General features: G+C 39.6%; 1 protein-coding gene across 2 annotated transcripts in view; it reads left to right on the top strand.

Annotated features, from left to right (window-relative positions):
- BBOX1 (gamma-butyrobetaine hydroxylase 1) overlaps positions 1 to 19058 on the top strand; it is a 41897-nt gene extending 22839 nt beyond the window's left edge. For both annotated transcript variants that reach the window (XM_075048218.1, XM_075048217.1), the window contains 5 exons: positions 3725 to 3923; positions 11838 to 11943; positions 14315 to 14511; positions 15219 to 15385; positions 17038 to 19058. In XM_075048218.1, the coding sequence (XP_074904319.1) occupies positions 3725 to 3923; positions 11838 to 11943; positions 14315 to 14511; positions 15219 to 15385; positions 17038 to 17198 (830 nt within the window). In that variant the 3' untranslated portion in view covers positions 17199 to 19058. The remainder of the gene's footprint in view (positions 1 to 3724; positions 3924 to 11837; positions 11944 to 14314; positions 14512 to 15218; positions 15386 to 17037) is intronic.
- The last annotated feature ends 3057 nt before the right edge of the window (positions 19059 to 22115 follow it).

Genomic DNA, 22115 nt, shown 5'->3' with positions numbered 1-22115 from the left:
GCGCGGAGCTCTGCTCTCCTGCCCACCCCGCAGCACCTCGCGCGCGCGGTTTTCTTTGGGGAGCACGAGGATGCTGCTGCGGCGTTTGGAGCAGAAGGGTAAAAGATCTCAAGATCTCTCTTTTCTGTCTGGTACAACTGAATCTCTGCGGCCGTCTGTCCATACGTACCTTCACCTATAGCAGTTGCAGATTTGGTGATGTGTTGAAAAGACATCGGCACAGTTTGAAACTTCAAAACAAGGCTCCACTAGACTGACATCCATTGGCAGTATGCATGGCCGAGGATTAGTTCTTAACCACCATCAGCACACAGGCAAACAATTAGTCCTTAACAAGCTTGTCCTAAATTAGCCATGAGTATAAAACAGCAGAGAGTGAGGGCCCAGGGTTTAGTAGTTGTGTCTTGGAGTTGGTGCTGTGGTTTGTGTAGCTTTTGAGGTGAAGGGGAAAGAGTATTTTTTGGTGAAGGTAAGCCAGACCTGAAGTATGATAACTTCTTTTTTTCATTTTTTTTTCTCATTATTTATTGGTGGTTTATTCTTCTCCTTCTACCCTTTGAGAGAATGGGGCACAGCACACCTCCTCTTGACTGAGTTGGTTTCTTTTTGCAATCAGGACTTGCTTTCTGGGGTTTTTCCCAACATTTTTCCTGTTGTCCTGTGGGGTTACTTTGCCTTCAATTAGTATCTTCTCTACCTACTGTATGTGTGGTTTTTTCTCTCTTTCACTTTACTTCTACTTGTTTCCGACATTTCACATGTGTGCTTGTTGTCTTCTTTGTGCTTACTTATTCTGTGTATGTCTTTTCTTAGCTATTTCATAAAATGCCAATTGCTGATTTTGCTGTTAGAATTTATACCATGCTATAAAATACTTCCACACAGTCGCTAGTTAAATTATTTTAGTGTGCCCACGTATGTGTTTAAGCCTTATCTCTTGCTTAACTTGTTTCTACTCTTTGTATGCAACAAAGTCTTTAGTCTTAGGACTTGGCTCACCATGGGTGAGTGTGGGCACGTTCCCTTCCTATTTGCCATGAGCCATCCAAAGTCCTGAAAATGAAGAGCAGTGAGAGACAAGTTCTAAATTCTTCATCTCGGTATGTCTGTATCTCACCTGGAGAAAGGTGAATGTGGCCTGAAATTAGGAGGAATGAATTGGAAGGCATGGGACTTCTGTCCTGAGATAGGAAGCAGGAAAGGAAAAGCTATTTTTAGGTCCATGTGAAGGGGCTGCCTAGCTCTGTAAACATTTGGGCCATTCCTGTGGCTCACACTGGAACTGAGAGTTTCTCCAACACAGGCTGGACAAGCCACTCTTCGTTAGACCCGCTAACAGGAATTCCTTCTTCCCTTTGTGTTCAAGACCTTATGAGAGAGAAAAAAAATCCCAGTCTTGCCATCTCTACTTGAGTCAAGGTCTCAAAATCTAGGGTTGTCTCGTGGAGGAGGAAGGGAAGAGGACACAAAATAAATGAAGAAGAAGAAGAAAAATAAAAGCAAGAACTTATAAATAACCAGACAGCCCAGAATCCAGGTGCACTCATGCCTTAATGATTAGACATGAGGGGTTTAGCAAAGCAGAGCAGAAGTACTTGCTGGGAAGACGGGGCTGGCTAGCCTCAGCTGAATTCCTCTCCATCTGCCTGGTGGGAGCCGTCTTCTTCACGTCTAGTGCAGCAGTTCGGAGGATGCTGGGTTTGGTTGCCAGCGCACACCCAAGAGACCTGCAGTGACACGCCAGGAGTGACGGGCAGCGTGTCCTTCTGCAGAGCAGAGGGGACAACCAAGGGCTTTGCCCTAAGACCTTGGCTACAGTAGTTGAAGCTGTGGCTGAATCACCCATCACCTTGCTTTCAATGGTGACCAGATGCCAAGATCAATGCCGAGGGAGTTGTGTGTTCTCCTCTGGGGACGCCTAATCAGGTGAGGGACGTATCCTGGCACTTAAAGGAGGCAGAGTAGGACTTCTGCTGCGAGCAGTCGCTGTGCCTTCCCACGGTGTGCCTGGGAGCTTAGAGTCCATCTACCCGGGTAGATACATAACAAGCCTTTCCTTTTCCAGGTGCAACCTCCTCAAAATTTTAAGCGTGTATAGTTTTGTTGAATGCAGGATACTGTAGGCAAAACTTTTAGAACTTACTCAAGTTGGAAGATGAGATTTGGATTGTGTAGCCTGTCATAAAATGAAAAATCTGCCTAGATTTTGTGATCATATTTAATTATTACTTTATTTTGTCACTGTATGTTTATGCATGTCTCTTCTGTAGATCTTTACAAATGGATATAAGGCCATGTTGTCTGACACCAGAGTGCATTCTTCCTCAGAAAAGAATACAGTTAAGAGAAAATATTTGGGGTGTTTTCTAGTTATGACCCAGCATTTTAGTTTTATTTCCCCTCTCTGTGTTAGGTGATTTATCTTTTTGGGAACTCTCCAGCTGAACCAGAATGTGACTGCTTTAGGATAGGTTATGAAATTTTAAAAAAGCAGTATTAAATCAAAGCCAATAACCATTACAGAACTGTGATACTAGAATATAGTAATAAGAATTGGTCATGCATTAAAAATCCACATCTGTAGACACAAGTGTAGATATACTGTTAGAGAAAGGTACCGATTTAGCAGTATTTGGGCAGCTGTAAATACATAAAAGGATAAGGCTAAGCAGCATTTAATTTTAAAGCTGCATAGATTTTCACTGCTTTTATAGCTTTGGATGATGTGCTGTGCAGCTGCTGCTGGTTTGAGGGGACAAAAAGAAAGAAGGGAGTAGCAAAAGGTCTGAAGGAAAACCAGGCTCAAAATCCCTTTCCATTCTGCCTGCAAGTCTATACCTGCCTCTAAGAAATGGCTGCAGGTTTCCACTTCTGGTATCACAAGGTCTAGTCAGCAAGCAAAGGTCTGACTATGGCATAGGAGTTCTAACACTCTTCTGTTGTCATATGTTCTTAGAATCAATTTAGTTTTAGCAATGAGCAAGAAGTTATGTCATGCCCAATCTTTTCATCATTTTCTTTACCTTCTGGCAGTGCTTGGATTTGTTAACATCTTGGGCTTTCCTTTGCATCTTCCTGAAATAAGATAAATGCTTGCACAAAAAAAACCCAAACAAACCTGCAGAGGAAAAGAGAAGGAATGCAGAATTTAACATAATTGGGTATGATTTCATGAAGACAAATCTACAAAAGAAAATTGATTGGTCACTGATGCAGTTGATATAATTACTCTGCTTCTAAGCTGTTATATTGACGTGTGTCTTCTCCTGTTCCTTCATCAGGAATACAATCTTTTCCTTATTGTATATCCATACAGCAAACTCTCCAAGAGAGATCTCGGGGTGCTCCATGGTATTTTACCCTAGACAAGAAACTTTCAAAGCAGTCTTAGTTTCAAGTTTTCACTCTTGTGGGTCACCAGTACAGAGGGAAAAATGAATATGCACGTTTCTGATGTGCTTTTAACAAAAAAATATCCCTTTCAAATGGTCTTTCATTCAACTTCTGAGTTAAAATTTCTTTACTGCAGCGTTTTGCTGAATTTCATCATAAAGATTGCTTGTTACCCATGCAAACTCAGGGACCCAGTTTCAGGTGGTTGACTGCAGGATTGAGGGTGTATTCCCAAATGCATAGAAATCCTATTAACGTCATACTTCAACTATGTCCTGAGCTTTGATGCTAAAACAGCTCAGCACTTGTTTCCTTATTTCTTCCCTTTCAGAACGCCAGTACTGGGGCTCAGACCTGCAACTTCCCAAAATACCTTTTGAAGAAATCATGTACGATGATGAAAGTGCGTACAAGTGGCTGTGCACCCTAAAGAAAGTAGGAATTGTGCTGCTAACAGGAGCTGCTACTAGGCAGGGAGAGTTGGTTAAACTTGGCCACAGGATTGGGTTCCTGCGTCTCACTTTTTATGGGTGAGTTTGGTTTTTAATATCCTTGCTTTGCCAGCTATGTCATCACCTGTAATGTATTTCACTTCAGCTTGCTGGACCTCTTTTGTGGATTAACTTACTAAAACAAGGGGAATTTTTTTCTTCTCTGCATGTTAGAAAATGTGGTGTCAATATTCTGTAGGAGAGGATCGTTTTGCTATCGCAGGCAGGGTATGTAAAGAGCATCAGCTATAACATCTGCTGAGAGAAGGAAAAATGCCTGAAAACAGATGATGTCAAATGAAAGGTAACCACAAGATAGCTGTACTTATCTATACCACAGAAGAAAATCAAAAATCCCTAATCCAGTCCCCTTACGAATAGAGGAGGTTATCTGTACTGAAACTCTCTCTTAGCCTGATTTCGAGCCATGGAAATGGGTAAGACTTAGATGACGTTATTATGTCGCACATCACCGAGAAGATGGGCACAGTACCCATTTCTCTGCTTTCAAATGAGTCTGCTCTGAAAAGCTGCAACCAGTCCCAGAAAGCTTTTTTTTTAAGACCGCTTTTTTGCAAAAGTAAGAGCTTAGCCGGCAGTGTTGCAGGATCAACATCATCCTGTTGATGCCAAGAGGTGGTAAACTGAACCTCTACCTCCTCAAGCCCCTACTAGGCGAGTAAACAAATGATGATGGTAGCTCATGTCTTTCTGAGCTGAGTCAGTGACCTCCATCTAGCTAAGGAAAGGAGTAGCGTTATTAGCTAACATATTGCCCTGTCCCTCACCCCCAGCTGTTGGTATAATTTTTTACAATGCATATAAAAACCCCTATAATTTGGATGTGTGCTTATTCTTTAAAAAAAAGAGGCAAAAATAGATAGTAATATTTAAACATACTTGTGATTTCTTGGTGTCTGAATAGCCACCAAAACCAGAATGTTCAGAGTTTCCCATCTGAAAAGGTCCCTTCTCCCCCATAATAGAATAAAAGATAATAAAAATTATGGCAAAAGTTCTCCTTCACTTAGATTTACCTCTAGTTCAGAACATAAGCAAACAAACCATGTAGGTAATAACCAGTGTCTCCTCCTTTGCCTAAAAAAAAAAAAAAAAAAAAAAAAAAGGCTAAAATAAATAGAATTGGGAAAAAAAATTCAGCCTTGGCCAGAAAGATCACATTCCCTCAAGACTGCAGGTCAGAAAGAAAGATTTTCTGCCCCTTAACACTCCTATGTGAAGGCACATAGGAGCACTGCTGGAATATGCAATGCAGGTGAGGTTGGTAAAAGCAGCACTGTGAGACCAGGAAAAATACGTTAACTCAGAATGTTAATTGTGAGGCAAAGGGGAGGAAGGTGAACAAAAGGTCCCTTCTTCAATCTGTGATGCTTATTAAGACTTACTGTTACATCTTCATTTTGCAAGTATTGTTCCATTTCAGCTTAGAAAAAGATGTCACCGATGCTGCTGGCTTTTAGATTTAGTGAACAATTTCTAAGAGGCAGAAAAATAGCTGTTGTGATATACTAGCAACTTCTAGCAGCATACAAGTTGCTTCTGACCCAATCTCCATCCTTCATTTTTGTTTCATTTATGTTGGAAGTCAATCTGTTTGTGCAGAATTTTTCCCCATGCTTCAGATTGGGAAAGCTGGCTCAAGGAATCTTCTAGAAATTGGCAGAAACTGAAGTGAACTTGCAGCATGTAGAACAGCCTGTGAGAATGGCATTCTAAAATCTTTTTTTTTTTTTAATTGTCTTCCAAAAAGAGGGGATATAGAGAATAACTACTTTAAAATACCATTAATATTATGAAGTTTTTTTGTCAGTTCCAGCTGCCATGATAAATATGTGTAAAGCTTTAAAGGGAGTAACGTATAAATGTACTAGGGTAGTTAAGATAATGTACTTTCATTAAGGTGTGGTTTCCTCTTTCTGCTTACTGTGCCAGAAGGAAAAGTGGTTTTCAAAGTTCACTGGGATTCAGTCAGGTTAATCCTACTGAAATAAAGGGGAGCAGAACCCCCTGCTTGACTTGGAAACCTCATCCAGTTCTAAGAAACATTTTTCTACTGCTAAAACCATTCCTAATGTCAAGCACTTCTATGGTCTCAATTAAAACTTGCATCATTATGAAAATACTACTGCTTTCCATTTCTGTTTTGATGCGATCCTAATAACAGATAACGAGGAGATTCTTAGGGGTATCCAATCCTGATCATATCTGAGGGTGTTTCACAGCTTTCCTTGGTATCTGAAGGATAAAACATTCATTCTGTTTGTATCCAGACAGCTGCACAAGCGTTTTGAGTTAGGAACGAATATAACAAGCCTCAGATAATAACAAAAAATGTTGGTTCTTTGTTAAAGGATACCACTAAAAGAAAACATATATCTCCAAAATACCTCAGGGGAGAGGGAAAAAAAAACAGCAAGAAAACTAAGCAACAACAACAAAAATCCCATACAACCCCTTCAACATACAGCATGGATTAGTGCTTGGGTTACAACAGAACCTTTAGTTGCTTTCCTAAGTTTCAGGGATGACGAATAGGATCTAGAAGAAGTTTGCAGATCCTAAAACTGGAAATGATCTTTAAGTCTTCTAGACTAATGTTCTTGACATGGCAGCCCACTGTTTCACCTCTTGGCCATCTGCTGAGCCCTGTAACATGTCTTTCACTAAGGCATTCAGAAGTTTTTGATATTTTAACTCAGCAGCATTGTAAGATAAAAATCTACCATTCTGCCTGGTACTCTGTCAGCTCTTAATCGTCCTTGCTGTTTAAAATAACTGCCAACTGTCTGTTTGAAACTGTCTGCAACATCCAGCTTGTGATAACTCTGCTATATTTGAGAGACTAAAAAGTCCCTTACTGTGTAAATGTGCATTAACTGTTAGGATATACTTTCCCTGTCTAAGTTCAGCTAACAAGAGATTCAGACTACCCTAGGGAGACTTGCCAGTTAGCAGTTGTCATCAGAATGTTGGGGTTTTTTTCCAGTTGAAAAAAGTTAGTCTTGCCCCTCACTGACTCTTCCCTAATACAATTATAAACAGTAATGATTATTAAATGCTTCACCTTATTTAAAGTCAGTTTGAATTATTGTTTACTCTCTTTAAGGATGGTTTCAATAAAAGTAATTTGTCTGGATGAGTTCTGAGTCTTTGAGATATATATAGATATACATATATTTAAAAGTGTTTTAATGCATCCTGCAAAGAACCTCCTGCCCATTAATGTTCCACACAAGATCAAGATTGAAATGTGACCTTGGTCCACACCATTTGAGCAAATAATGGTTAGAGCTCCTTTCACTGTTTAAATCAGATTTACTATTGGTGTTGATTAAACCTTATTTTTATGTTTCCTTAAGTATTAGCGTTCACAATAAAGGAAGGATAAAAGGCTGTAAATCTTCTAGCTTTTCTAAAACCTATTTGTTAATTCATGTATTTATTAGGCTGGAGAAAGAGGGTTTCAATGTTATGGAAATTTTCCAATTGACTACAAGTTCTGCATTTAAAAGAAAACATACTTGGTTAGAATATTTGGTTTAGTTGTATTTTGTTTTTTTTTTCTTTTTTGCTTTTTAAGCAGAGCTGTTGTATTTGAAAATCTTGAAGTCTGGTTGACATCTTCCCAATTGAGCCACCATGGTTAGATTTAAGTCATTTGACAGTTGCTAATTACGTTGCTGTGTATGATTGGGTCAATCTGCAATATTAAATGAAAATCTGAAGAGCATAAGGTCAAAGGGAGCCTGACATCCAAAGACCAGTTTTGCAGACTAGTCTGGGTTTCAAGTAACAAAAACCAGCTCTGCCACAGGGTGAAGTCAACAAGCTATGTACAGACCAATGTCCAGCTCTGGAAAAAAGAGTGTATGCTCCAGTGCTAAAGGAAAGGCACAGTTATAAAAGGGGTACGATGTGTATGATACAATGTGCATATTAGCAGAGCCAAGACTTTGGGGGGAAGAACTAAAACTGTTGAAAACACTTTTTTTTTTTTTTAAGAATATGTTGCCAACTTGCAAGGAGAGAAAGTAACTGTACACACAAAGGCAGCTTGCTGTGGAGTTCAGAGCCAGACTCAATGAGCTGATTTGGGGCATATTGCTTATGTCTTGGCTTTCATTTTTCCAATTCAGAGATCAGATACTGTTTAGCTGTCTCCAGGACGCACTGTAAGGGTTCCTTTATTAAGGCCATACAGTAAAAGCAAACATAACACTCACAGTAATACAAATGTAAGCTGCCAGAACTGTACAGCACAATTATCCTTCCAAGGAGGTGTACAAGGTGAGTTTGTCACCCAGACAGATGAACCTTGACCCAAAGTTTACTTGAGTCATTAGAAGGATACTGCCTGCCTCTGCCATTGAGTTTTTCTGGCATTGGATGAAGTCTATGGCAAACATTTTACAAAAGCAACTATCAACTGTTTCTTTGTGCATGTGGTTTGCAGGCAAAACTGACACACTGCTTCTGAGCATTGACTTCTCAATGCATTGTCAGGAGTTGTTGGTTTATCTTCTATCTCTGTTTAAGAGGAGTTTCTTTAATTGCAAAGGCTGTATATAGAAAGTAGGGTTGCAAAATATTATACCTTTTCGAAAGAGTTGGTCTCCATTTTGCTGCACAGCTATCATCCAAGTCTCCCTCCTCCCTGGGCACATGCAAACATGCTACAGCCCGACATCTTCAGCAATGTTTAGCTGCTCTCATCACCACACTGGTGATGATAATGCTTTGAATTTGAACTGCTTTTTTTTTTTTTTTTTAACGACTCCTTAGACCATGTTTGTTCCTTAAGAGCTCTGCTGGGAGGGGGGGAGTGGGAAGAGAGAGCAAGGAAATCCTAAAATACTACAAAATACAAGCAGGATCACACATAAACTTTGTATTGTTACCTGTAGTGGTTTAAGAAATTATCCATGAAGTATTTTAAAAAATTAAGTCACAAAACTAGTTTCAAATGTTTTCATACAGCTGTGTGTGAAGTGGTAGCATGCTAAACATATCCAAAAATAGGGAACTGTATTCAAACAGCTTAATAACCCAGTGTTTGCTAAATGTGTAATTCATCACACGAAGTCCTGAAAAAGACTTTAATGGGTTTGGCTTATTTTTGGATATTTGGGGAGGTGTTTTATAAGGAACAAGTTTGGTGTTTGTTTGTTGGGGTTTGTTTTTTTTTTTTACCACGTATAGCTGGAACCCAGCCTAAAAATATTCTAGAGACGAAAAGACTTCTTTCCCTGTAGTATCTTTTCTCCTAATTTTACCTGTTTTGTTTTCAGCTATAGTTATTGTAGTGCCTGGTCTTGTTGCTCTTACATATTTCTCGTAGTAGCAGAAACTCCATTGAGTTTTCAGTCTTAACAACAGACTTAGAACAGTATTTTACAGTCCATCTCTTCACCTTTAAAACAGAAGTTCATTTCTTACTGGCATCCAATTCTGAAGTGGCTTTTACAACTGTAATAAAATAATAACTTTGGGTAATTCCCTTGCTATTTCACTAGCAGCCAACTACAAGGCCTACCAAATATTATAAATAAAAGGATAAATTTGGAATTGGCAAGCTTGCCAAATAAAACATTACCTCAACAGGGCCTTGAATTTTAAACTGAAATGTAACAGCAATGAATATAACCCTGACACATGGAAAAACAAAAGCCTTTTTTCTTGTCTAGATGTCTGGTACATGCTGCTTAAAATGTCATTACTGTCAAAAGTGGACTGTATCAGTCATATAACAACATCAAGGGGTTCAACCCTTTTAAATTAACTTTTTTCTTTACGTTATGGAGACACGACTCCGTTAGCAAGCTCTCCAGTCGTACCACGGTTCATTTCTCCAACTTCTCATGCCCTAGACCTTGTTTTGAAGCCTTGGCCAGGGCTTGGGGGGGCAGGAGGGGCGTCCCTGGGAGTCCCAGTGCTCCCACCTGCACCTCCCCGTGGGCTTCAGCTACAGGAGAAGGATACGGGTCCCAAATTTCTTATGAATGAGACTTGGATGTTTAATAAAGGGCAAGACCAGGTGATTCAAGTGTGGCTTCAGTTCCTGGCGCAGGGGTTTGCCAGGCTAAGGATGTAAGAGGCAGGCTAGTTGTCTGCTCAAGGAGACTGAGACCACATTGACACTTAATGCAAAAAGTTGCTACACCTGCCTGGTGCCAAATTTCCTCCTCTGTCAAACAGCCTGAGCAACTGATATTGAAATCTGTCCCTAATTACGAAACCATAAACCATTGAACTCTGCTTTGCTTTCCCTAAGGGCCAAGAGTCCTCTGACATTACCCACATTTTCTTCCTTTACTTCTGTGCCTTCTCCCCACAACAGAGTTGATACTTCAGCTCGGTTAAGACTTTGACAAAGTAAGGTAGATTTTTTTCACGTTCAGCGCTGAGCTCCCTATTAACATCTCTGACTTCAAGTCAGCAACTTGAGCGTTGACCGAAGCTCCTTGCGTGGAAGGAAAGCTCCCGGGGACCAGCTCTTCTTGCAAAGCGTACCAGCACGAAAGCACTGACTGCTTCTGCAAAACTTTACAATGATTTTATACAGTACTACCATTCCAGCAATTGTATATATTGCATATAAATGAGACAACTAAAATACATTAAATTGTTTTAGAACCATCAAGCGACACCAGAGCCTTTTAAATGAAAGATACAGTGAACCTAGCTACCTTCAACACTAATGACAAGGACGATATAGCAGGCTATTTTTTGGCTGTAAAATTGGGAACTACGGAAGTGTGGTTGAAATTATCATACTTGAGTACTGAAGTCATGTACTGATGAATATGTGCTGTACCAAATAATAAAAATTATTTCTCCCAGGCAGTTAAACACATTTGCAAATATTCAAGGGGGTTTTCCCCCTAGCAATTTCAGAAATTTAGTTTTAGCATTTTGCATAGTTTCTATACTAAATACCACTCCTAGAACAAAAGTGTTTGTATACTCTCTGTAATCGTTTTGGTCTGCGTGTTCTTTAGCCTATTTTCTTTTCAAACTATTATTAAGAAGTAATGCTAGACACACACCATCTGAAACATAATATATGTGGTCTTCAATCATGTGAACTCTGTACAAATAAAACATGTGGTTCTTGGTCTGAAATTCTCCTGCATGGTGTGTCACTCGAAACAGATTTTGATTGTGCTGCAACGTGATATATTCATGTCTTTGTCATATAACTAAGACTTTTTTTTTCCTGCGGTCATCAGTAAATTTTCTTACTGAATTTTGTCAGATTTCAAGGCAGAAACTGTGTAACAAAATAAACAGGGGTAGTTCTCAGAAAGAGCATCAGAGAAAGGGAAGAAGATACAAAGTCTTTCATCAAGACATTTTCCTTTAGCGGCAAGTCTTCAAGCTACAGGAAAGATCCCCCTGCAAAGGATACTCTGTATTTTCTAAGGTCATAAAGCTTTAAAAATAATTTTGGGGGAAAGTAACGTAGCTTTTAACAATTCCATATTTCATTGATAATGTGCTCCACCTAGCAGGGGAAAATGGAAGTTTGATAAAAAGAAATGGGCCAACTTCCACTCTCTTTTTTCTGAAGCCTCAGAAATAAGATGATGATTTATCCTAGCAGATACCTCTTGGTTAGCGTCTTCAACAGATCTTTGCATTCAGCAAAGTACTGCCACTGGGAAGCCATCGTTCTTCTAGGTACCGCACTGGGGCCAGGTGTCCCTTGGCTCCCTTCAGTTTCTAGCCTGAATCTAGGACTGCTGAAATAAGCTGCCTTTGCTGGGGTGGGGGGACACTGCTAAATCATTATTTCCTTATAATTCTACAATATTTTCATGTTCAAAGATAGACTGACTCTTTTGTATTGTGATTTCAGAGTTTCAATGTATACTGTCTGGCATGCTGGCTGGCTGTTTTAACATGTTTTCTCTTTTTCTTTTCATTATAAAGACCAACTTGGCAAGTGCAAGACAAAGCAGATGCTAACAATGTGGCTTATACAACTGGGAAACTATGTTTTCACACCGATTACCCTGTTCTGCAGCATCCACCTGGGGTAAGGTGAATCTACTGACTTTTTCACAACACAAAAGGGGAAAGGGAAATGTTCCTATAGCGTGAAATACAGTTAGCATTCAGTGACTCCGAATTTTGTCTTAAAAGAGCAACACAAAAATAACGATACATGAATCTGCATGTAACAGTCTATATACACATGGGTATGCAATATATACATTCTGATGTGTGTTCTGTATAACAAGCCCATTATGTGTCCTGTAATTTTTAAATGGAATTCACATATGTGAGAAAACATTAGAGTCCTGTATGTGCTTTTGGTACTGCTTTCATTACGTTCAGAAAGTTAGGTGTCTAAATGCTATAGTCAAGTTGACATTTTAGGACTCATCTGTTCACCTCAGGAGGGGAACGTATTAGAAGAAATGTGATTAAGAAGTTAGATTCTGTTTTCTGTGAATAGATTCAAGTTAGACACTTATTTGCCCTTTCATAATAGACAAAAAAAAGGGGCGTTCTGAAAAGCTGGACAGCCACCACAGAAAATATGTTTTCACTTAGTCCTTGTCATATCAAAGTCTAATCCACAGAGTTCACCAGAGAACTGGAAAGTAGTAGAAACAGGTACAAACGAACAACGATAACCCTGGAAAAGCTGGCATCTATAAAATTGCCCCTTCTAATGTTGTGGAGTACTTTGTATCAGTTATTTCTATAATTAGACAAAAAGCCAATGTGATTTATCCACAAGTAAGTACCAAATACTTCACACTAACATCACCTTTTATAATCATTTAGATACTGTTCATTAATGTGGAATAAGAATGGAATAAGGCTTCATTAATAGCGAGCAGATGTGAATTAGCTCACTGTCTTGTCTGTGCCAGAGCTCACACTCTGCTATGAAACATTAGAAAAAGAGCATAACCTTTTTCATTCAAACATGCTTGTAAGAAGTAAAAGTATTAAAGCACATTGAATTACTTTTGAACATTGTCCTCAATGTGCAGTTTTCTTCATTTATCTAGTTATTACACAATATTTGAATTCTTAAGATGTATTTATTACAAATATTTGAAGAAATGTTTCTAAATGGATGATGATTAGATTCAGAACTGTCCCATAAAAATAGCTTTAGGATTTCCTGGGTTTTCATCTGGCAACTATTTTTCCAGGAGATATCCTGATTTAAAAAAAAAACAACACAAAACCAAACTACTGATGATTAGATCGAGCAGATACATCATCTCTCCAGAACGTAAAGCTAAATTCTCATTTGAACTAAATTCTCCCTTTGAACTTTTCCAGAGTCATTTACCATGAAGTATATTACTGCAGCCCTCCTTAGCAGTGCTAAGTTGTGTGGTCACAACCACAGGCTGCAGGGCAAGCAAAAGGAAAAAGCTCGTGGCCTTGTGCTCCCTTTGGTGGGAGCCCTGAGTCCTCCCCACAGCTTGTTGGGCAAAAGGATCATGGCAGGAGGGGGGGAAGCTGTTTCATCAAATGAATAAACTACCTTACGTCCTTTCTAAACAAGTCCCCCTTCTGCACTCTTGGTTATTTCAGTGTCCCCCTTCATCGCCATCACTAAGGACCGCGGGTCCAGCTGGTGAGGACATTCTGGGACAAACCCTGTTCTCTGCTCCTTTTTCTCCTCCTGGGTTTTTTTGTCTTTTTTTTTTTTCTTCTCCTAGTGGTCTCAGAAATAATTCACCATCATGAACGCTCTTACCATTGGTGTGACAGATGTATTTTGTGTTGTTTGGCTGAGATGAACGCTTACACTTTGTGTGATGCTGGACTCCCTAATGCCACGGGGAGTTTTACCGCCTGTGTCAGTAGCTCAGATTTACACTGGGGCAACCGAGAGCCCAGTTTAGGCTTTCTGCTCCGTCTTATGCTTTGGCACTTTCACTGTGAGGTGAAATGAAACTGTCTTAATCCTACTTTATCACAGAGACACTGGGCCTGTTGCCTTCAATGACAGCCACCTTTTCCCCTTCTGTGAGCAGATAATTTACAGCAGGTTTTGTTTCTGCAAGAGAAAGCTAATCCTCCTTGTTGAGATAAGACTGCAATGCATTTAAAATTGTATGGCTGCTACCAAAAGGGACTCAAAGGAAAGAGGCGAGACCAGAGCTTTGCAGTTGACTCGCAGGTTGCAAGCATTAGAATATAACCCAAATGGGGTGGATTTATGAATGCGCTACTTTAATTTTCTGCTTTTGTGATAGTGGTGGCAGAGGGCTGTGAAGCTGCAGTGATGGGAACTCAGTCTTTCACTGAAAAAAACGCCAAACAACCCCAAACCAACCAAAAAAACAGAACCACAGATATGAGGGAACTGATAATAATGAACTGTTAAATATGCAGACTAATTCTTTTTGTAATGAGATGTTAATTCATTCCAGGTTCAGTTTCTCCATTGTATAAAGCAAACAGATTCAGGAGGTGAAAGTGAAGTTGTAGATGGATTTCACGTATCCAACAAGCTGAAGAAACAAAACCCTCAAGCATATCAGATCCTGTCCTCTACTGCTGTAGACTATACAGATGTTGGGGTGGACTACTGTGATTTTGCTGTGCAATGTAAACAAAGGATTATAGAGTGAGTAGTTTCAACAACATCGAAAAATAAAACCCCTGTTTTATGGTGGATTTCATGTTGGTAGGAGAAGGTCTGCTCCTGCCACCTTGTGGGGAAACACTGGTTTAACTTAGTCTGTAGTTATTTGGGGGTTTGGGGCATTTGGTGTTTGGGTTGGGTTTGGTTTTTTGGTTTGGGGTTTGTTTGGGGTTTTTTTGCCAGTGCATGACTTGCTCTGTGCTTTGTACCGCCACAGCATAGTTTTCCTTGATTTGCCACACTAGCAAGAAGTGGTGGTAATTAGAGCAACTCGTAGGTAGAGACACAGGTTAACGGCAGCTGGGTCTGTTACTAAAATCCAGCCAATGTACATCTGTATGGTGCCAAAGAGAGGTCATAATTTGAAGCATTTAGATTAAGAACTATATACTATAAAAAGATCAAATGCAAATGTTAATAAGCTCTTCTGCATTTAAAAAGTTTATGATTCTACAATTAAAGAGTATAGTACATCGATTTTTGAGCAAATTAAGTGTCTACAGTTTCTCCTGATTATTCCCTTTTCCTCGTTAGGCTTAATTATCAAAATACAACCCAATAACAATCTGAACTTCAGTGCAGAAACATACTGAAATTCCAGCAGCAGAGCTCAGTTGTTGTTTAACCATCTTAAAATGTTTCAGTAACAACATAATACATTCTTTTTCCTTTCCTTCTCTGTTTCATAGCGTGGATTCCAGAGGCCAAGCAGTTCGCATCAATTATAATAATGCAACAAGAGACACAGTGTTTGACGTACCAGCTGAAAAAGTGAGGCCATTTTATGCAGCTCTAAAGGAATTTGATGATTTATTAAACAGCACAGAATACAAGTTTACTTACAAGCTGAAACCAGGTCAGTAAGTTGCTTCTCTTTGCAATGATTTTTTACATGTTTTTCCTAACAGTCAGAACACTTGAGCATTGTTAGCATTGGTTCTGAGAGGAAATTTCAGTCCTTCTATCACCTATTTTATTTCATACTGCATCATTACATTCATCTCATAGATTTCTTTTGCCATTTCTGTACTACGAAGGGGGAAAAAAAAGGTGGGGCGAATAGAGTCTATCTATTGATTAGTCCAATGTATCTTTATACTACATCAAAACCCCATACCATATAGGAAATTGTAACTTGTCATATCAGTAGCACCACAGATGGGAAATATCGTGTGTAAGACTGCTGTGCCAACCCAGTTCACTGTCTGGTCATTAAATGATGCACAATCACATACTTTTTCCTCTGCTTCATTTGATGCAGAGTACGGATGTTAAGCCAAATGATCCATCTCTCTTTATGACACTTTAATTTGTTAGTGGGACACCTTCCCAATGGCTGCAGGAGTTGCAAAACATCTAGAAGATGATGCAGATGCATAATGTGCATAACGCTGCAGGAAGCTGAACAGCTCCGTGGGGAATTCGGTTATTGTCTTTGCTTAGACACCGAATGCCAGCGTAATGCTGGATGAATTACCGAGGGTCACTGCTGCTCTGCTGCTTTTTCTGGGTGGCCTGTGCAAGACATCTGGAAGCAGACTTGCAGAAGTGCTCTAAACTTCAGCTAGAGTTGTACAGGGATGTGTTTTGAGCATAAAACATGCTGCAAAACTGCCCTTTAGTCTTTAAAAGTCAGTCTGTGCATATATTTAACTCGTTTGGCCTTAATTTCTGTTCTTTCCAGCTCCCATCTCCCGAGCTATAAAATAAAGATATGAATAGTCCCTCATCTTTCAAGAGATTTTACAAAAGTAAATTCATTAGTGTATCTGACTGCCTCAGGTACTATGATGACAGAGTCTTTAAAATGTCTGTGAGGAAATGAATCTCTCTCTGTTGGGAACATGCAATAAAATAATTTATAAGATCACGTAATAAATGGTAAAACAAAGTACCTCACATTACATTAGTACCATCCATCCCATCAATTAACACACCAAAATGGTGGTAGAGGGGAGGGGGAGAAGGAAAGAAAGATTATAAGGTTATTTAATTAGAGATTTATCATAACAGTGACACACAAGGGAGAAAAATTAAAATGGAGTGCTATCTTTAATTATGTGATTTCCTAACTTTCAATGGCTTGACTTTGTTCTCGTAAAATTCTTTTAACAGGGATAGTAATGCAGGATGAGTACAGTACAAATAGTACCAGACTGATCAAATAAAACTCATCCTAGTGGCTTTCACCCTTTTTATCATTTCGGTGGATTTGCTGTAGTCACCTTTCCCCTCAAGGCCTGCTTTGCTCAGCGTGCACTCCCCTGCCACTCCGCTTTTTAACTCCTGGTTGTACAAGAAAAGAAGCAGAAGCCAAAAGGGACCTGCCCTGTCTGGTTGAGAATGACCAGCTAAATTAAAATTATTGTGTCGTTGCTGTGTATCTCCAGCTGAGCTACTTGAAATTCTTGCTCCCTAACTGTTGATATAAATCTACCTCCATGTTATCTGTTTGAAGGAATCAGCTATAACACACCAAATATTGAACTTTGTGCAATCTCTTTACAGGAGACATAGTGACTTTTGATAACTGGCGCGTGCTTCATGGTCGCCAGAGCTACCAGTCGGGATCAGAAGTGACTCGTCACCTGGAAGGTGCCTATGCAGACTGGGACGTGGTCATGTCAAGGCTCCGGCTCCTCAGGAAGAGGGTCCTGAATAAGGACTGAGCTTTCTTCTAACTAGAATGAGCAAAATCTAGGTTGTCTAACCTCAAAAAAAAAATAAAAAATCACGTTTTCTTGTCAGAAACCTAGCATCACAAATATATTTTTGCGTTCCATAAGCTAAGAAACCTGTTGTTCATAACACTTTAAGATTTATCTGTGCCCTGGTCCTTGAATCTATAAAATGCATTGCTACCTCTGTCAGTTTATTTGCTTTTTAAAATCAGTGTGCAAAATGGCTTGAAAGATTATCACTTTACTGGGCTGACTGGGTATCACAATGCCTTCCTTTGCCTCCACAAATGTACATGCCCTCCCTAGAAAGCTTGGAAGGCAGCATCAAAACAGAGCTTAAAGTATTGCTTACTAAAGGTTTGTTATGAATAGCGCCTTCCTCTATTTTCAGAGAGGCATTCTTAGTTGCATAAATCATAACTAAAATTCATTATCAAAATAAACAACCGCTGCTGTGGAGTTATTTTTATACACACACCTTTCTAGGTAGACCTCCACTTTAATATGAAATGTCATTCAATAGATGCTGTATTCTGTATACCCCGCCATACATGTGATGACTATCACAGCCACAAATAATTTTCCTACATTTCTAAGTCCATAAGCTCAGAAACGATAGAACTACCAGAGAACGCATCGTATTAATTTTCCTCTGCATTCGGAATAGAAATAAATCTCAGCGTAGAGGTTGCAGATAGGGTCAGAAATCCCATCCGATGCTGTGCACAAGCATAATTAATTTCTGCAGGGCAGACAGACTTTTGAGTAAAGTCAGGAGGAGGAATGCTGATGCCGCTTGGCAGCTAGAAACCGCAAAGCACAAGAGGTGGTTACTGACTCCGCACCTGACAGAGAGGCGGCAGCTGAACTTGGATCTATTTTTGTTACACCAAATACAAGAGCACAGCTCTGATAGACTTGGTCTGCAGGATGTTTTCCTCTAGGTTGCATTCTGAATAGAGATTACGCTATGTAAAAATTACTGCAGCCAAAGTAGTGGGGGTTTTCCCTATATTCAGATGCCAAACTGAAAGAGAAAGAGTTTTAAAATACTTGTTTTTATAGCCAACAATTTGTCCACTGAGTTTATTTTTCACTGTCCTTATAGCAGCAGAGTTAACAGGACGCCCTCTCACACGACAAAAATGCTACACCTCCACCCTCAGGTCTGCTCTGTTCAACTGTTTATTTTCAAACTATTTCTTGAAAGTCAAATAAATCCTAGTCTCTTCCTAGTAGGCTAAAACAATACAACTGTAACTACAGAATTAAAGAACTGTAGAATTAAATTTGTTCACACAAAGAACCTTAACATCAATAACACCCTCACGTCAGCTTGCAAACATTTCTGTAGCTTCTACTTATCATTGACAGTCAACAGATATCTCAGCTGAATAATCAAATAAGAATAAATCAGGCTTTGGTCGTGACCTAGCATAGTGCAGTTCAAATCCATTCCTCTTTAGTAAATAGTGAAATGTTTTTATCAAAGCTAAGACATAGCATAACAAAACGGGCTTTTAGTGGTCATTTGATTTCCCAGCACCTCCTTTAATAATTAATTTTGGAAACATGAGGAAAGTATTTTTTGCCTTTGCTATAAAAGGGAGAAAGGGTGAGGAAACGTTAATACCTGTATTCTGTAAGACACCAGCAGTACTGTGCTTTAACTGTGATATTTTCCATAGAACAATTGAGTGAAGATTGCAATTTATAACTTTTAAACAAGACATCTTGGGATTTATACCAATGGTTAATAGGGAAAAGGTATTTTCTGCTTTTATTCTGTACTTTTCTAAAAGCTGTTTTATTCAAGTATCTGTTTATTAAAAGCTATTATGAAACCAATTACTATTTGGGGCTCGTATCTAATCTCGCACATAAAACATCTTGCACACAGATACGAAGTCATTATTGTCATTTACAAATATTTGTAAATACTATTAGACCTGGATCCATTCAGGTTTGTCCTGTATACTTAACATATAGTTAAAATACAACTAAACCCATAGCTTTGAACAGCTGTGGGGAAAACAAAAACCAAATCAAACCAAACCAAAAATTTAATCAAGGTTCTCAGTGGATCTAATTTTGCACTGCTGGGACTTTCTGGCAGTGAAGTATGCCCTATTAAAAACTCACACAAGAGATCCCTGAAGTTCATAACTTTATGCCTAAGATATGTTGTACTTTATATACTCGCACCTCCTTGAACTGTCCATATTTCCCCAAAATATGTAGTATCGATGTTAGATAACTAATAATAATTTTTTAAAAGGCAGCTTTGCAGGTCGCAGGCGTGTGCCATATACACAGGCAAGACGGGCGGGTGTAGGAGTGCTGGGGCTCCAGGTTCCCAACAACACAATCACCCTGCTTGCATGCAATTTTCAGCGTATAAATCCCTCAGTATCCTATATAAACATAATTCAAGCTGCTGTATATTCAACAAAGTATTTCACACAGAATGGAGTACAAATAATGATAAAAACTGTTCATCAGTGGAAATGCGAAGTCCTGCACAAACAAAATCTCTGTGAGCTATGGCACAATATCCAATTTAACTGGGAAAGGGTCAGGCTACCCATGCAAACCCGATGCACAATCATCAAAAGTTATGTTTATGGCTGCAAACCCTCTGCTCAACTTCTCAGATCCAGCTACTACCTATACCACAAATTTTAATTCTAAATACCTTTGCATATTACTATAGTTGTACTGGGAAAAGAGAGTATTTCTGTTACCTATTGGCAAAGTAGATCTGTTGACTATACTGATACCTGGTCAGGCTAAATAACAGAGGAAGGCCAAAATGGTTTTATTCCCCCTTCATCTCCAAATCCCCACCGAAGAATGACATTGCAAAGCTTTCAGCTAGGTCTAGCTTCTGCTCTGCCTGCACTACTGACACGCGCAGGTCACCCAGCGCGGGTACCCCAGCCTTCCCAGACCGCCCGGCCCAACCTTCTCTACCGTCTTACAGCAGCAAGAAAAACGAGCTGGTAGTAGGTGTTTGCAAGACAGCTCTGAAGAAGCTTTGGGCCGTATCCAGAGGGTGCTAACGGACGTGATTTCACTTAGCTGGTTGTAGTCCAGAAGCTGTAACGCCACATTACCTTTGTGCTGTCCATCATACATCAACAGTCCAGGCTGCATCTCCTGGGCTCCCAGCACAGGTGGAGAAACAGGGAAGACATGTATCCCTTTTATTATTTGCAAACACCTTTTCTCTTTTGTCCTCTCTTTTTTCTCCTCCCATTGCATTTTATAACGACGGGCGTTAGATACGATCCCATGGAATTGTTTTCATCTACAATTTTTTAAATATTTTTTATAGATCAGATTTCCAGCTAGTTTTTAAAGCTTGCTGAAAGCAAACAGCATCTTGGCCGTATCAGTACAGTCACATCTCCAGGGATCACTTCAGCACAGCTCCTCTTTAGCCGCTGCCGAGCTACCCGCAGCACGTGCCAACTTTTTTTGGCTGGGTGGACAGTAAACTCATGTCCAGAGAGATTTCCAAATGCCTGTTGTGGGAAGGAAGCTAGATTAGCTGCCCAGCTTTGCAAGTTGAAATAATTGCTTTATATATGTCCAGATATATCTAACATGTTATGTATGTATATGTAAACACACAGAGGGACATGTTACCCAGCGGCATAAGCAGATGCAGTCAGGTATTTCTATGCAAAAAGACATTTAGTGATTAGGCTCAAACTCCATTGGTACTTTCAGGTTTATGTGCTGTATTCATTTTTACTGTAAGTTGGAGAACTAGCTATACTCATTAAAAGAACGATCATTTTGCGACTGAGTCTTCCTTACTTTAAAATACCTTCAGCTTCTAACTTATTTGTACAAGTTGACAGTGTATAGAGCACATACGGCTGCTTAAAATTCACACTTTGTAAATTCACAGCAAATTAAATGCAGCCTTTCATCACATGTGCAATATGTTACTCCTGGAAAATATGTATTTATTCTGTACTGTGTTTTTCTCTGACACAAATCAGAGAAAGTACTTAGCGATCTTGTCTCAAATTCTCCTTAAGGCAAATGAGTTTTTATTCTAATCTGCACATTCATAAAGCTAACTGTCAGTTTGGGGCGAGTCCATATTTGAAAGTTTCATGCTGGAAATTGGAAATCACTTTTGGTAAAAGCTAACATAACAAATATATTTTATACACATATTATAAACTAACAGCAAAAGATCCCCCCACCCTGTTATGCCAGTCTGGTAGCACAAAAAATATGGTAGAGCTTAAGACTCAGAAAGAGCACCAAAATCCCCTTTAAAAAAAAAAAAAAATCCACCCCACGCCAATGCAAAAAGGAAAATAAATCACAGCTGCTCATAAGAAACCTATTTTTCTATACAACATCTGATTAAAGTCTAGAAAAGGAAATTGTCAAACCCAGGGAGCTAGATGATGTAGCTAGAAAACAGCCATAGTACCAAACTTGAACTAAAACATAGACGTGGCGGCTACATGGATGTTTCTGGCTGAAGCCAATCTCATTATTGGACGCGGGATGAGATCTAAGGGAAGGGAGCGAGGGCATTTTCCAGCCACCCCTTCTGCCCTGGTGCTGTGAGGACCGAGGTGCGGGCAGGAGGAGGGGACAGGCGCATCTCCCCATCTCCTGCAACATCTCCCGCAGGACAGTGCTGGGGGGACAAGAAAAGCAGCTGGAGCAACAAACGAGCTACTATTTCCCCGGCTACTTAAAAGGATCTTCAGCAGACCCACGGCAATTCAGAGCGGCCCCAAGGCTGCTCTGCATCGTGTCAAGGGCATCTGGTCAACCAAAGGATTAGGAGCTGCTTTTGGGGTGTTTTGTAGGCCACGAGCTGGTTTAGTTAGCAAAACATATTTAAAAAGAAGTCAAATGTTTTATGTA

Source organism: Buteo buteo, chromosome 16 (genome assembly GCF_964188355.1).
Source record: "Buteo buteo chromosome 16, bButBut1.hap1.1, whole genome shotgun sequence".
NCBI lineage: Eukaryota > Metazoa > Chordata > Aves > Accipitriformes > Accipitridae > Buteo > Buteo buteo.
The sequence above is the reverse complement of the archived record's forward strand: the minus strand, read 5'-3'. Positions and strand labels throughout refer to the sequence as shown.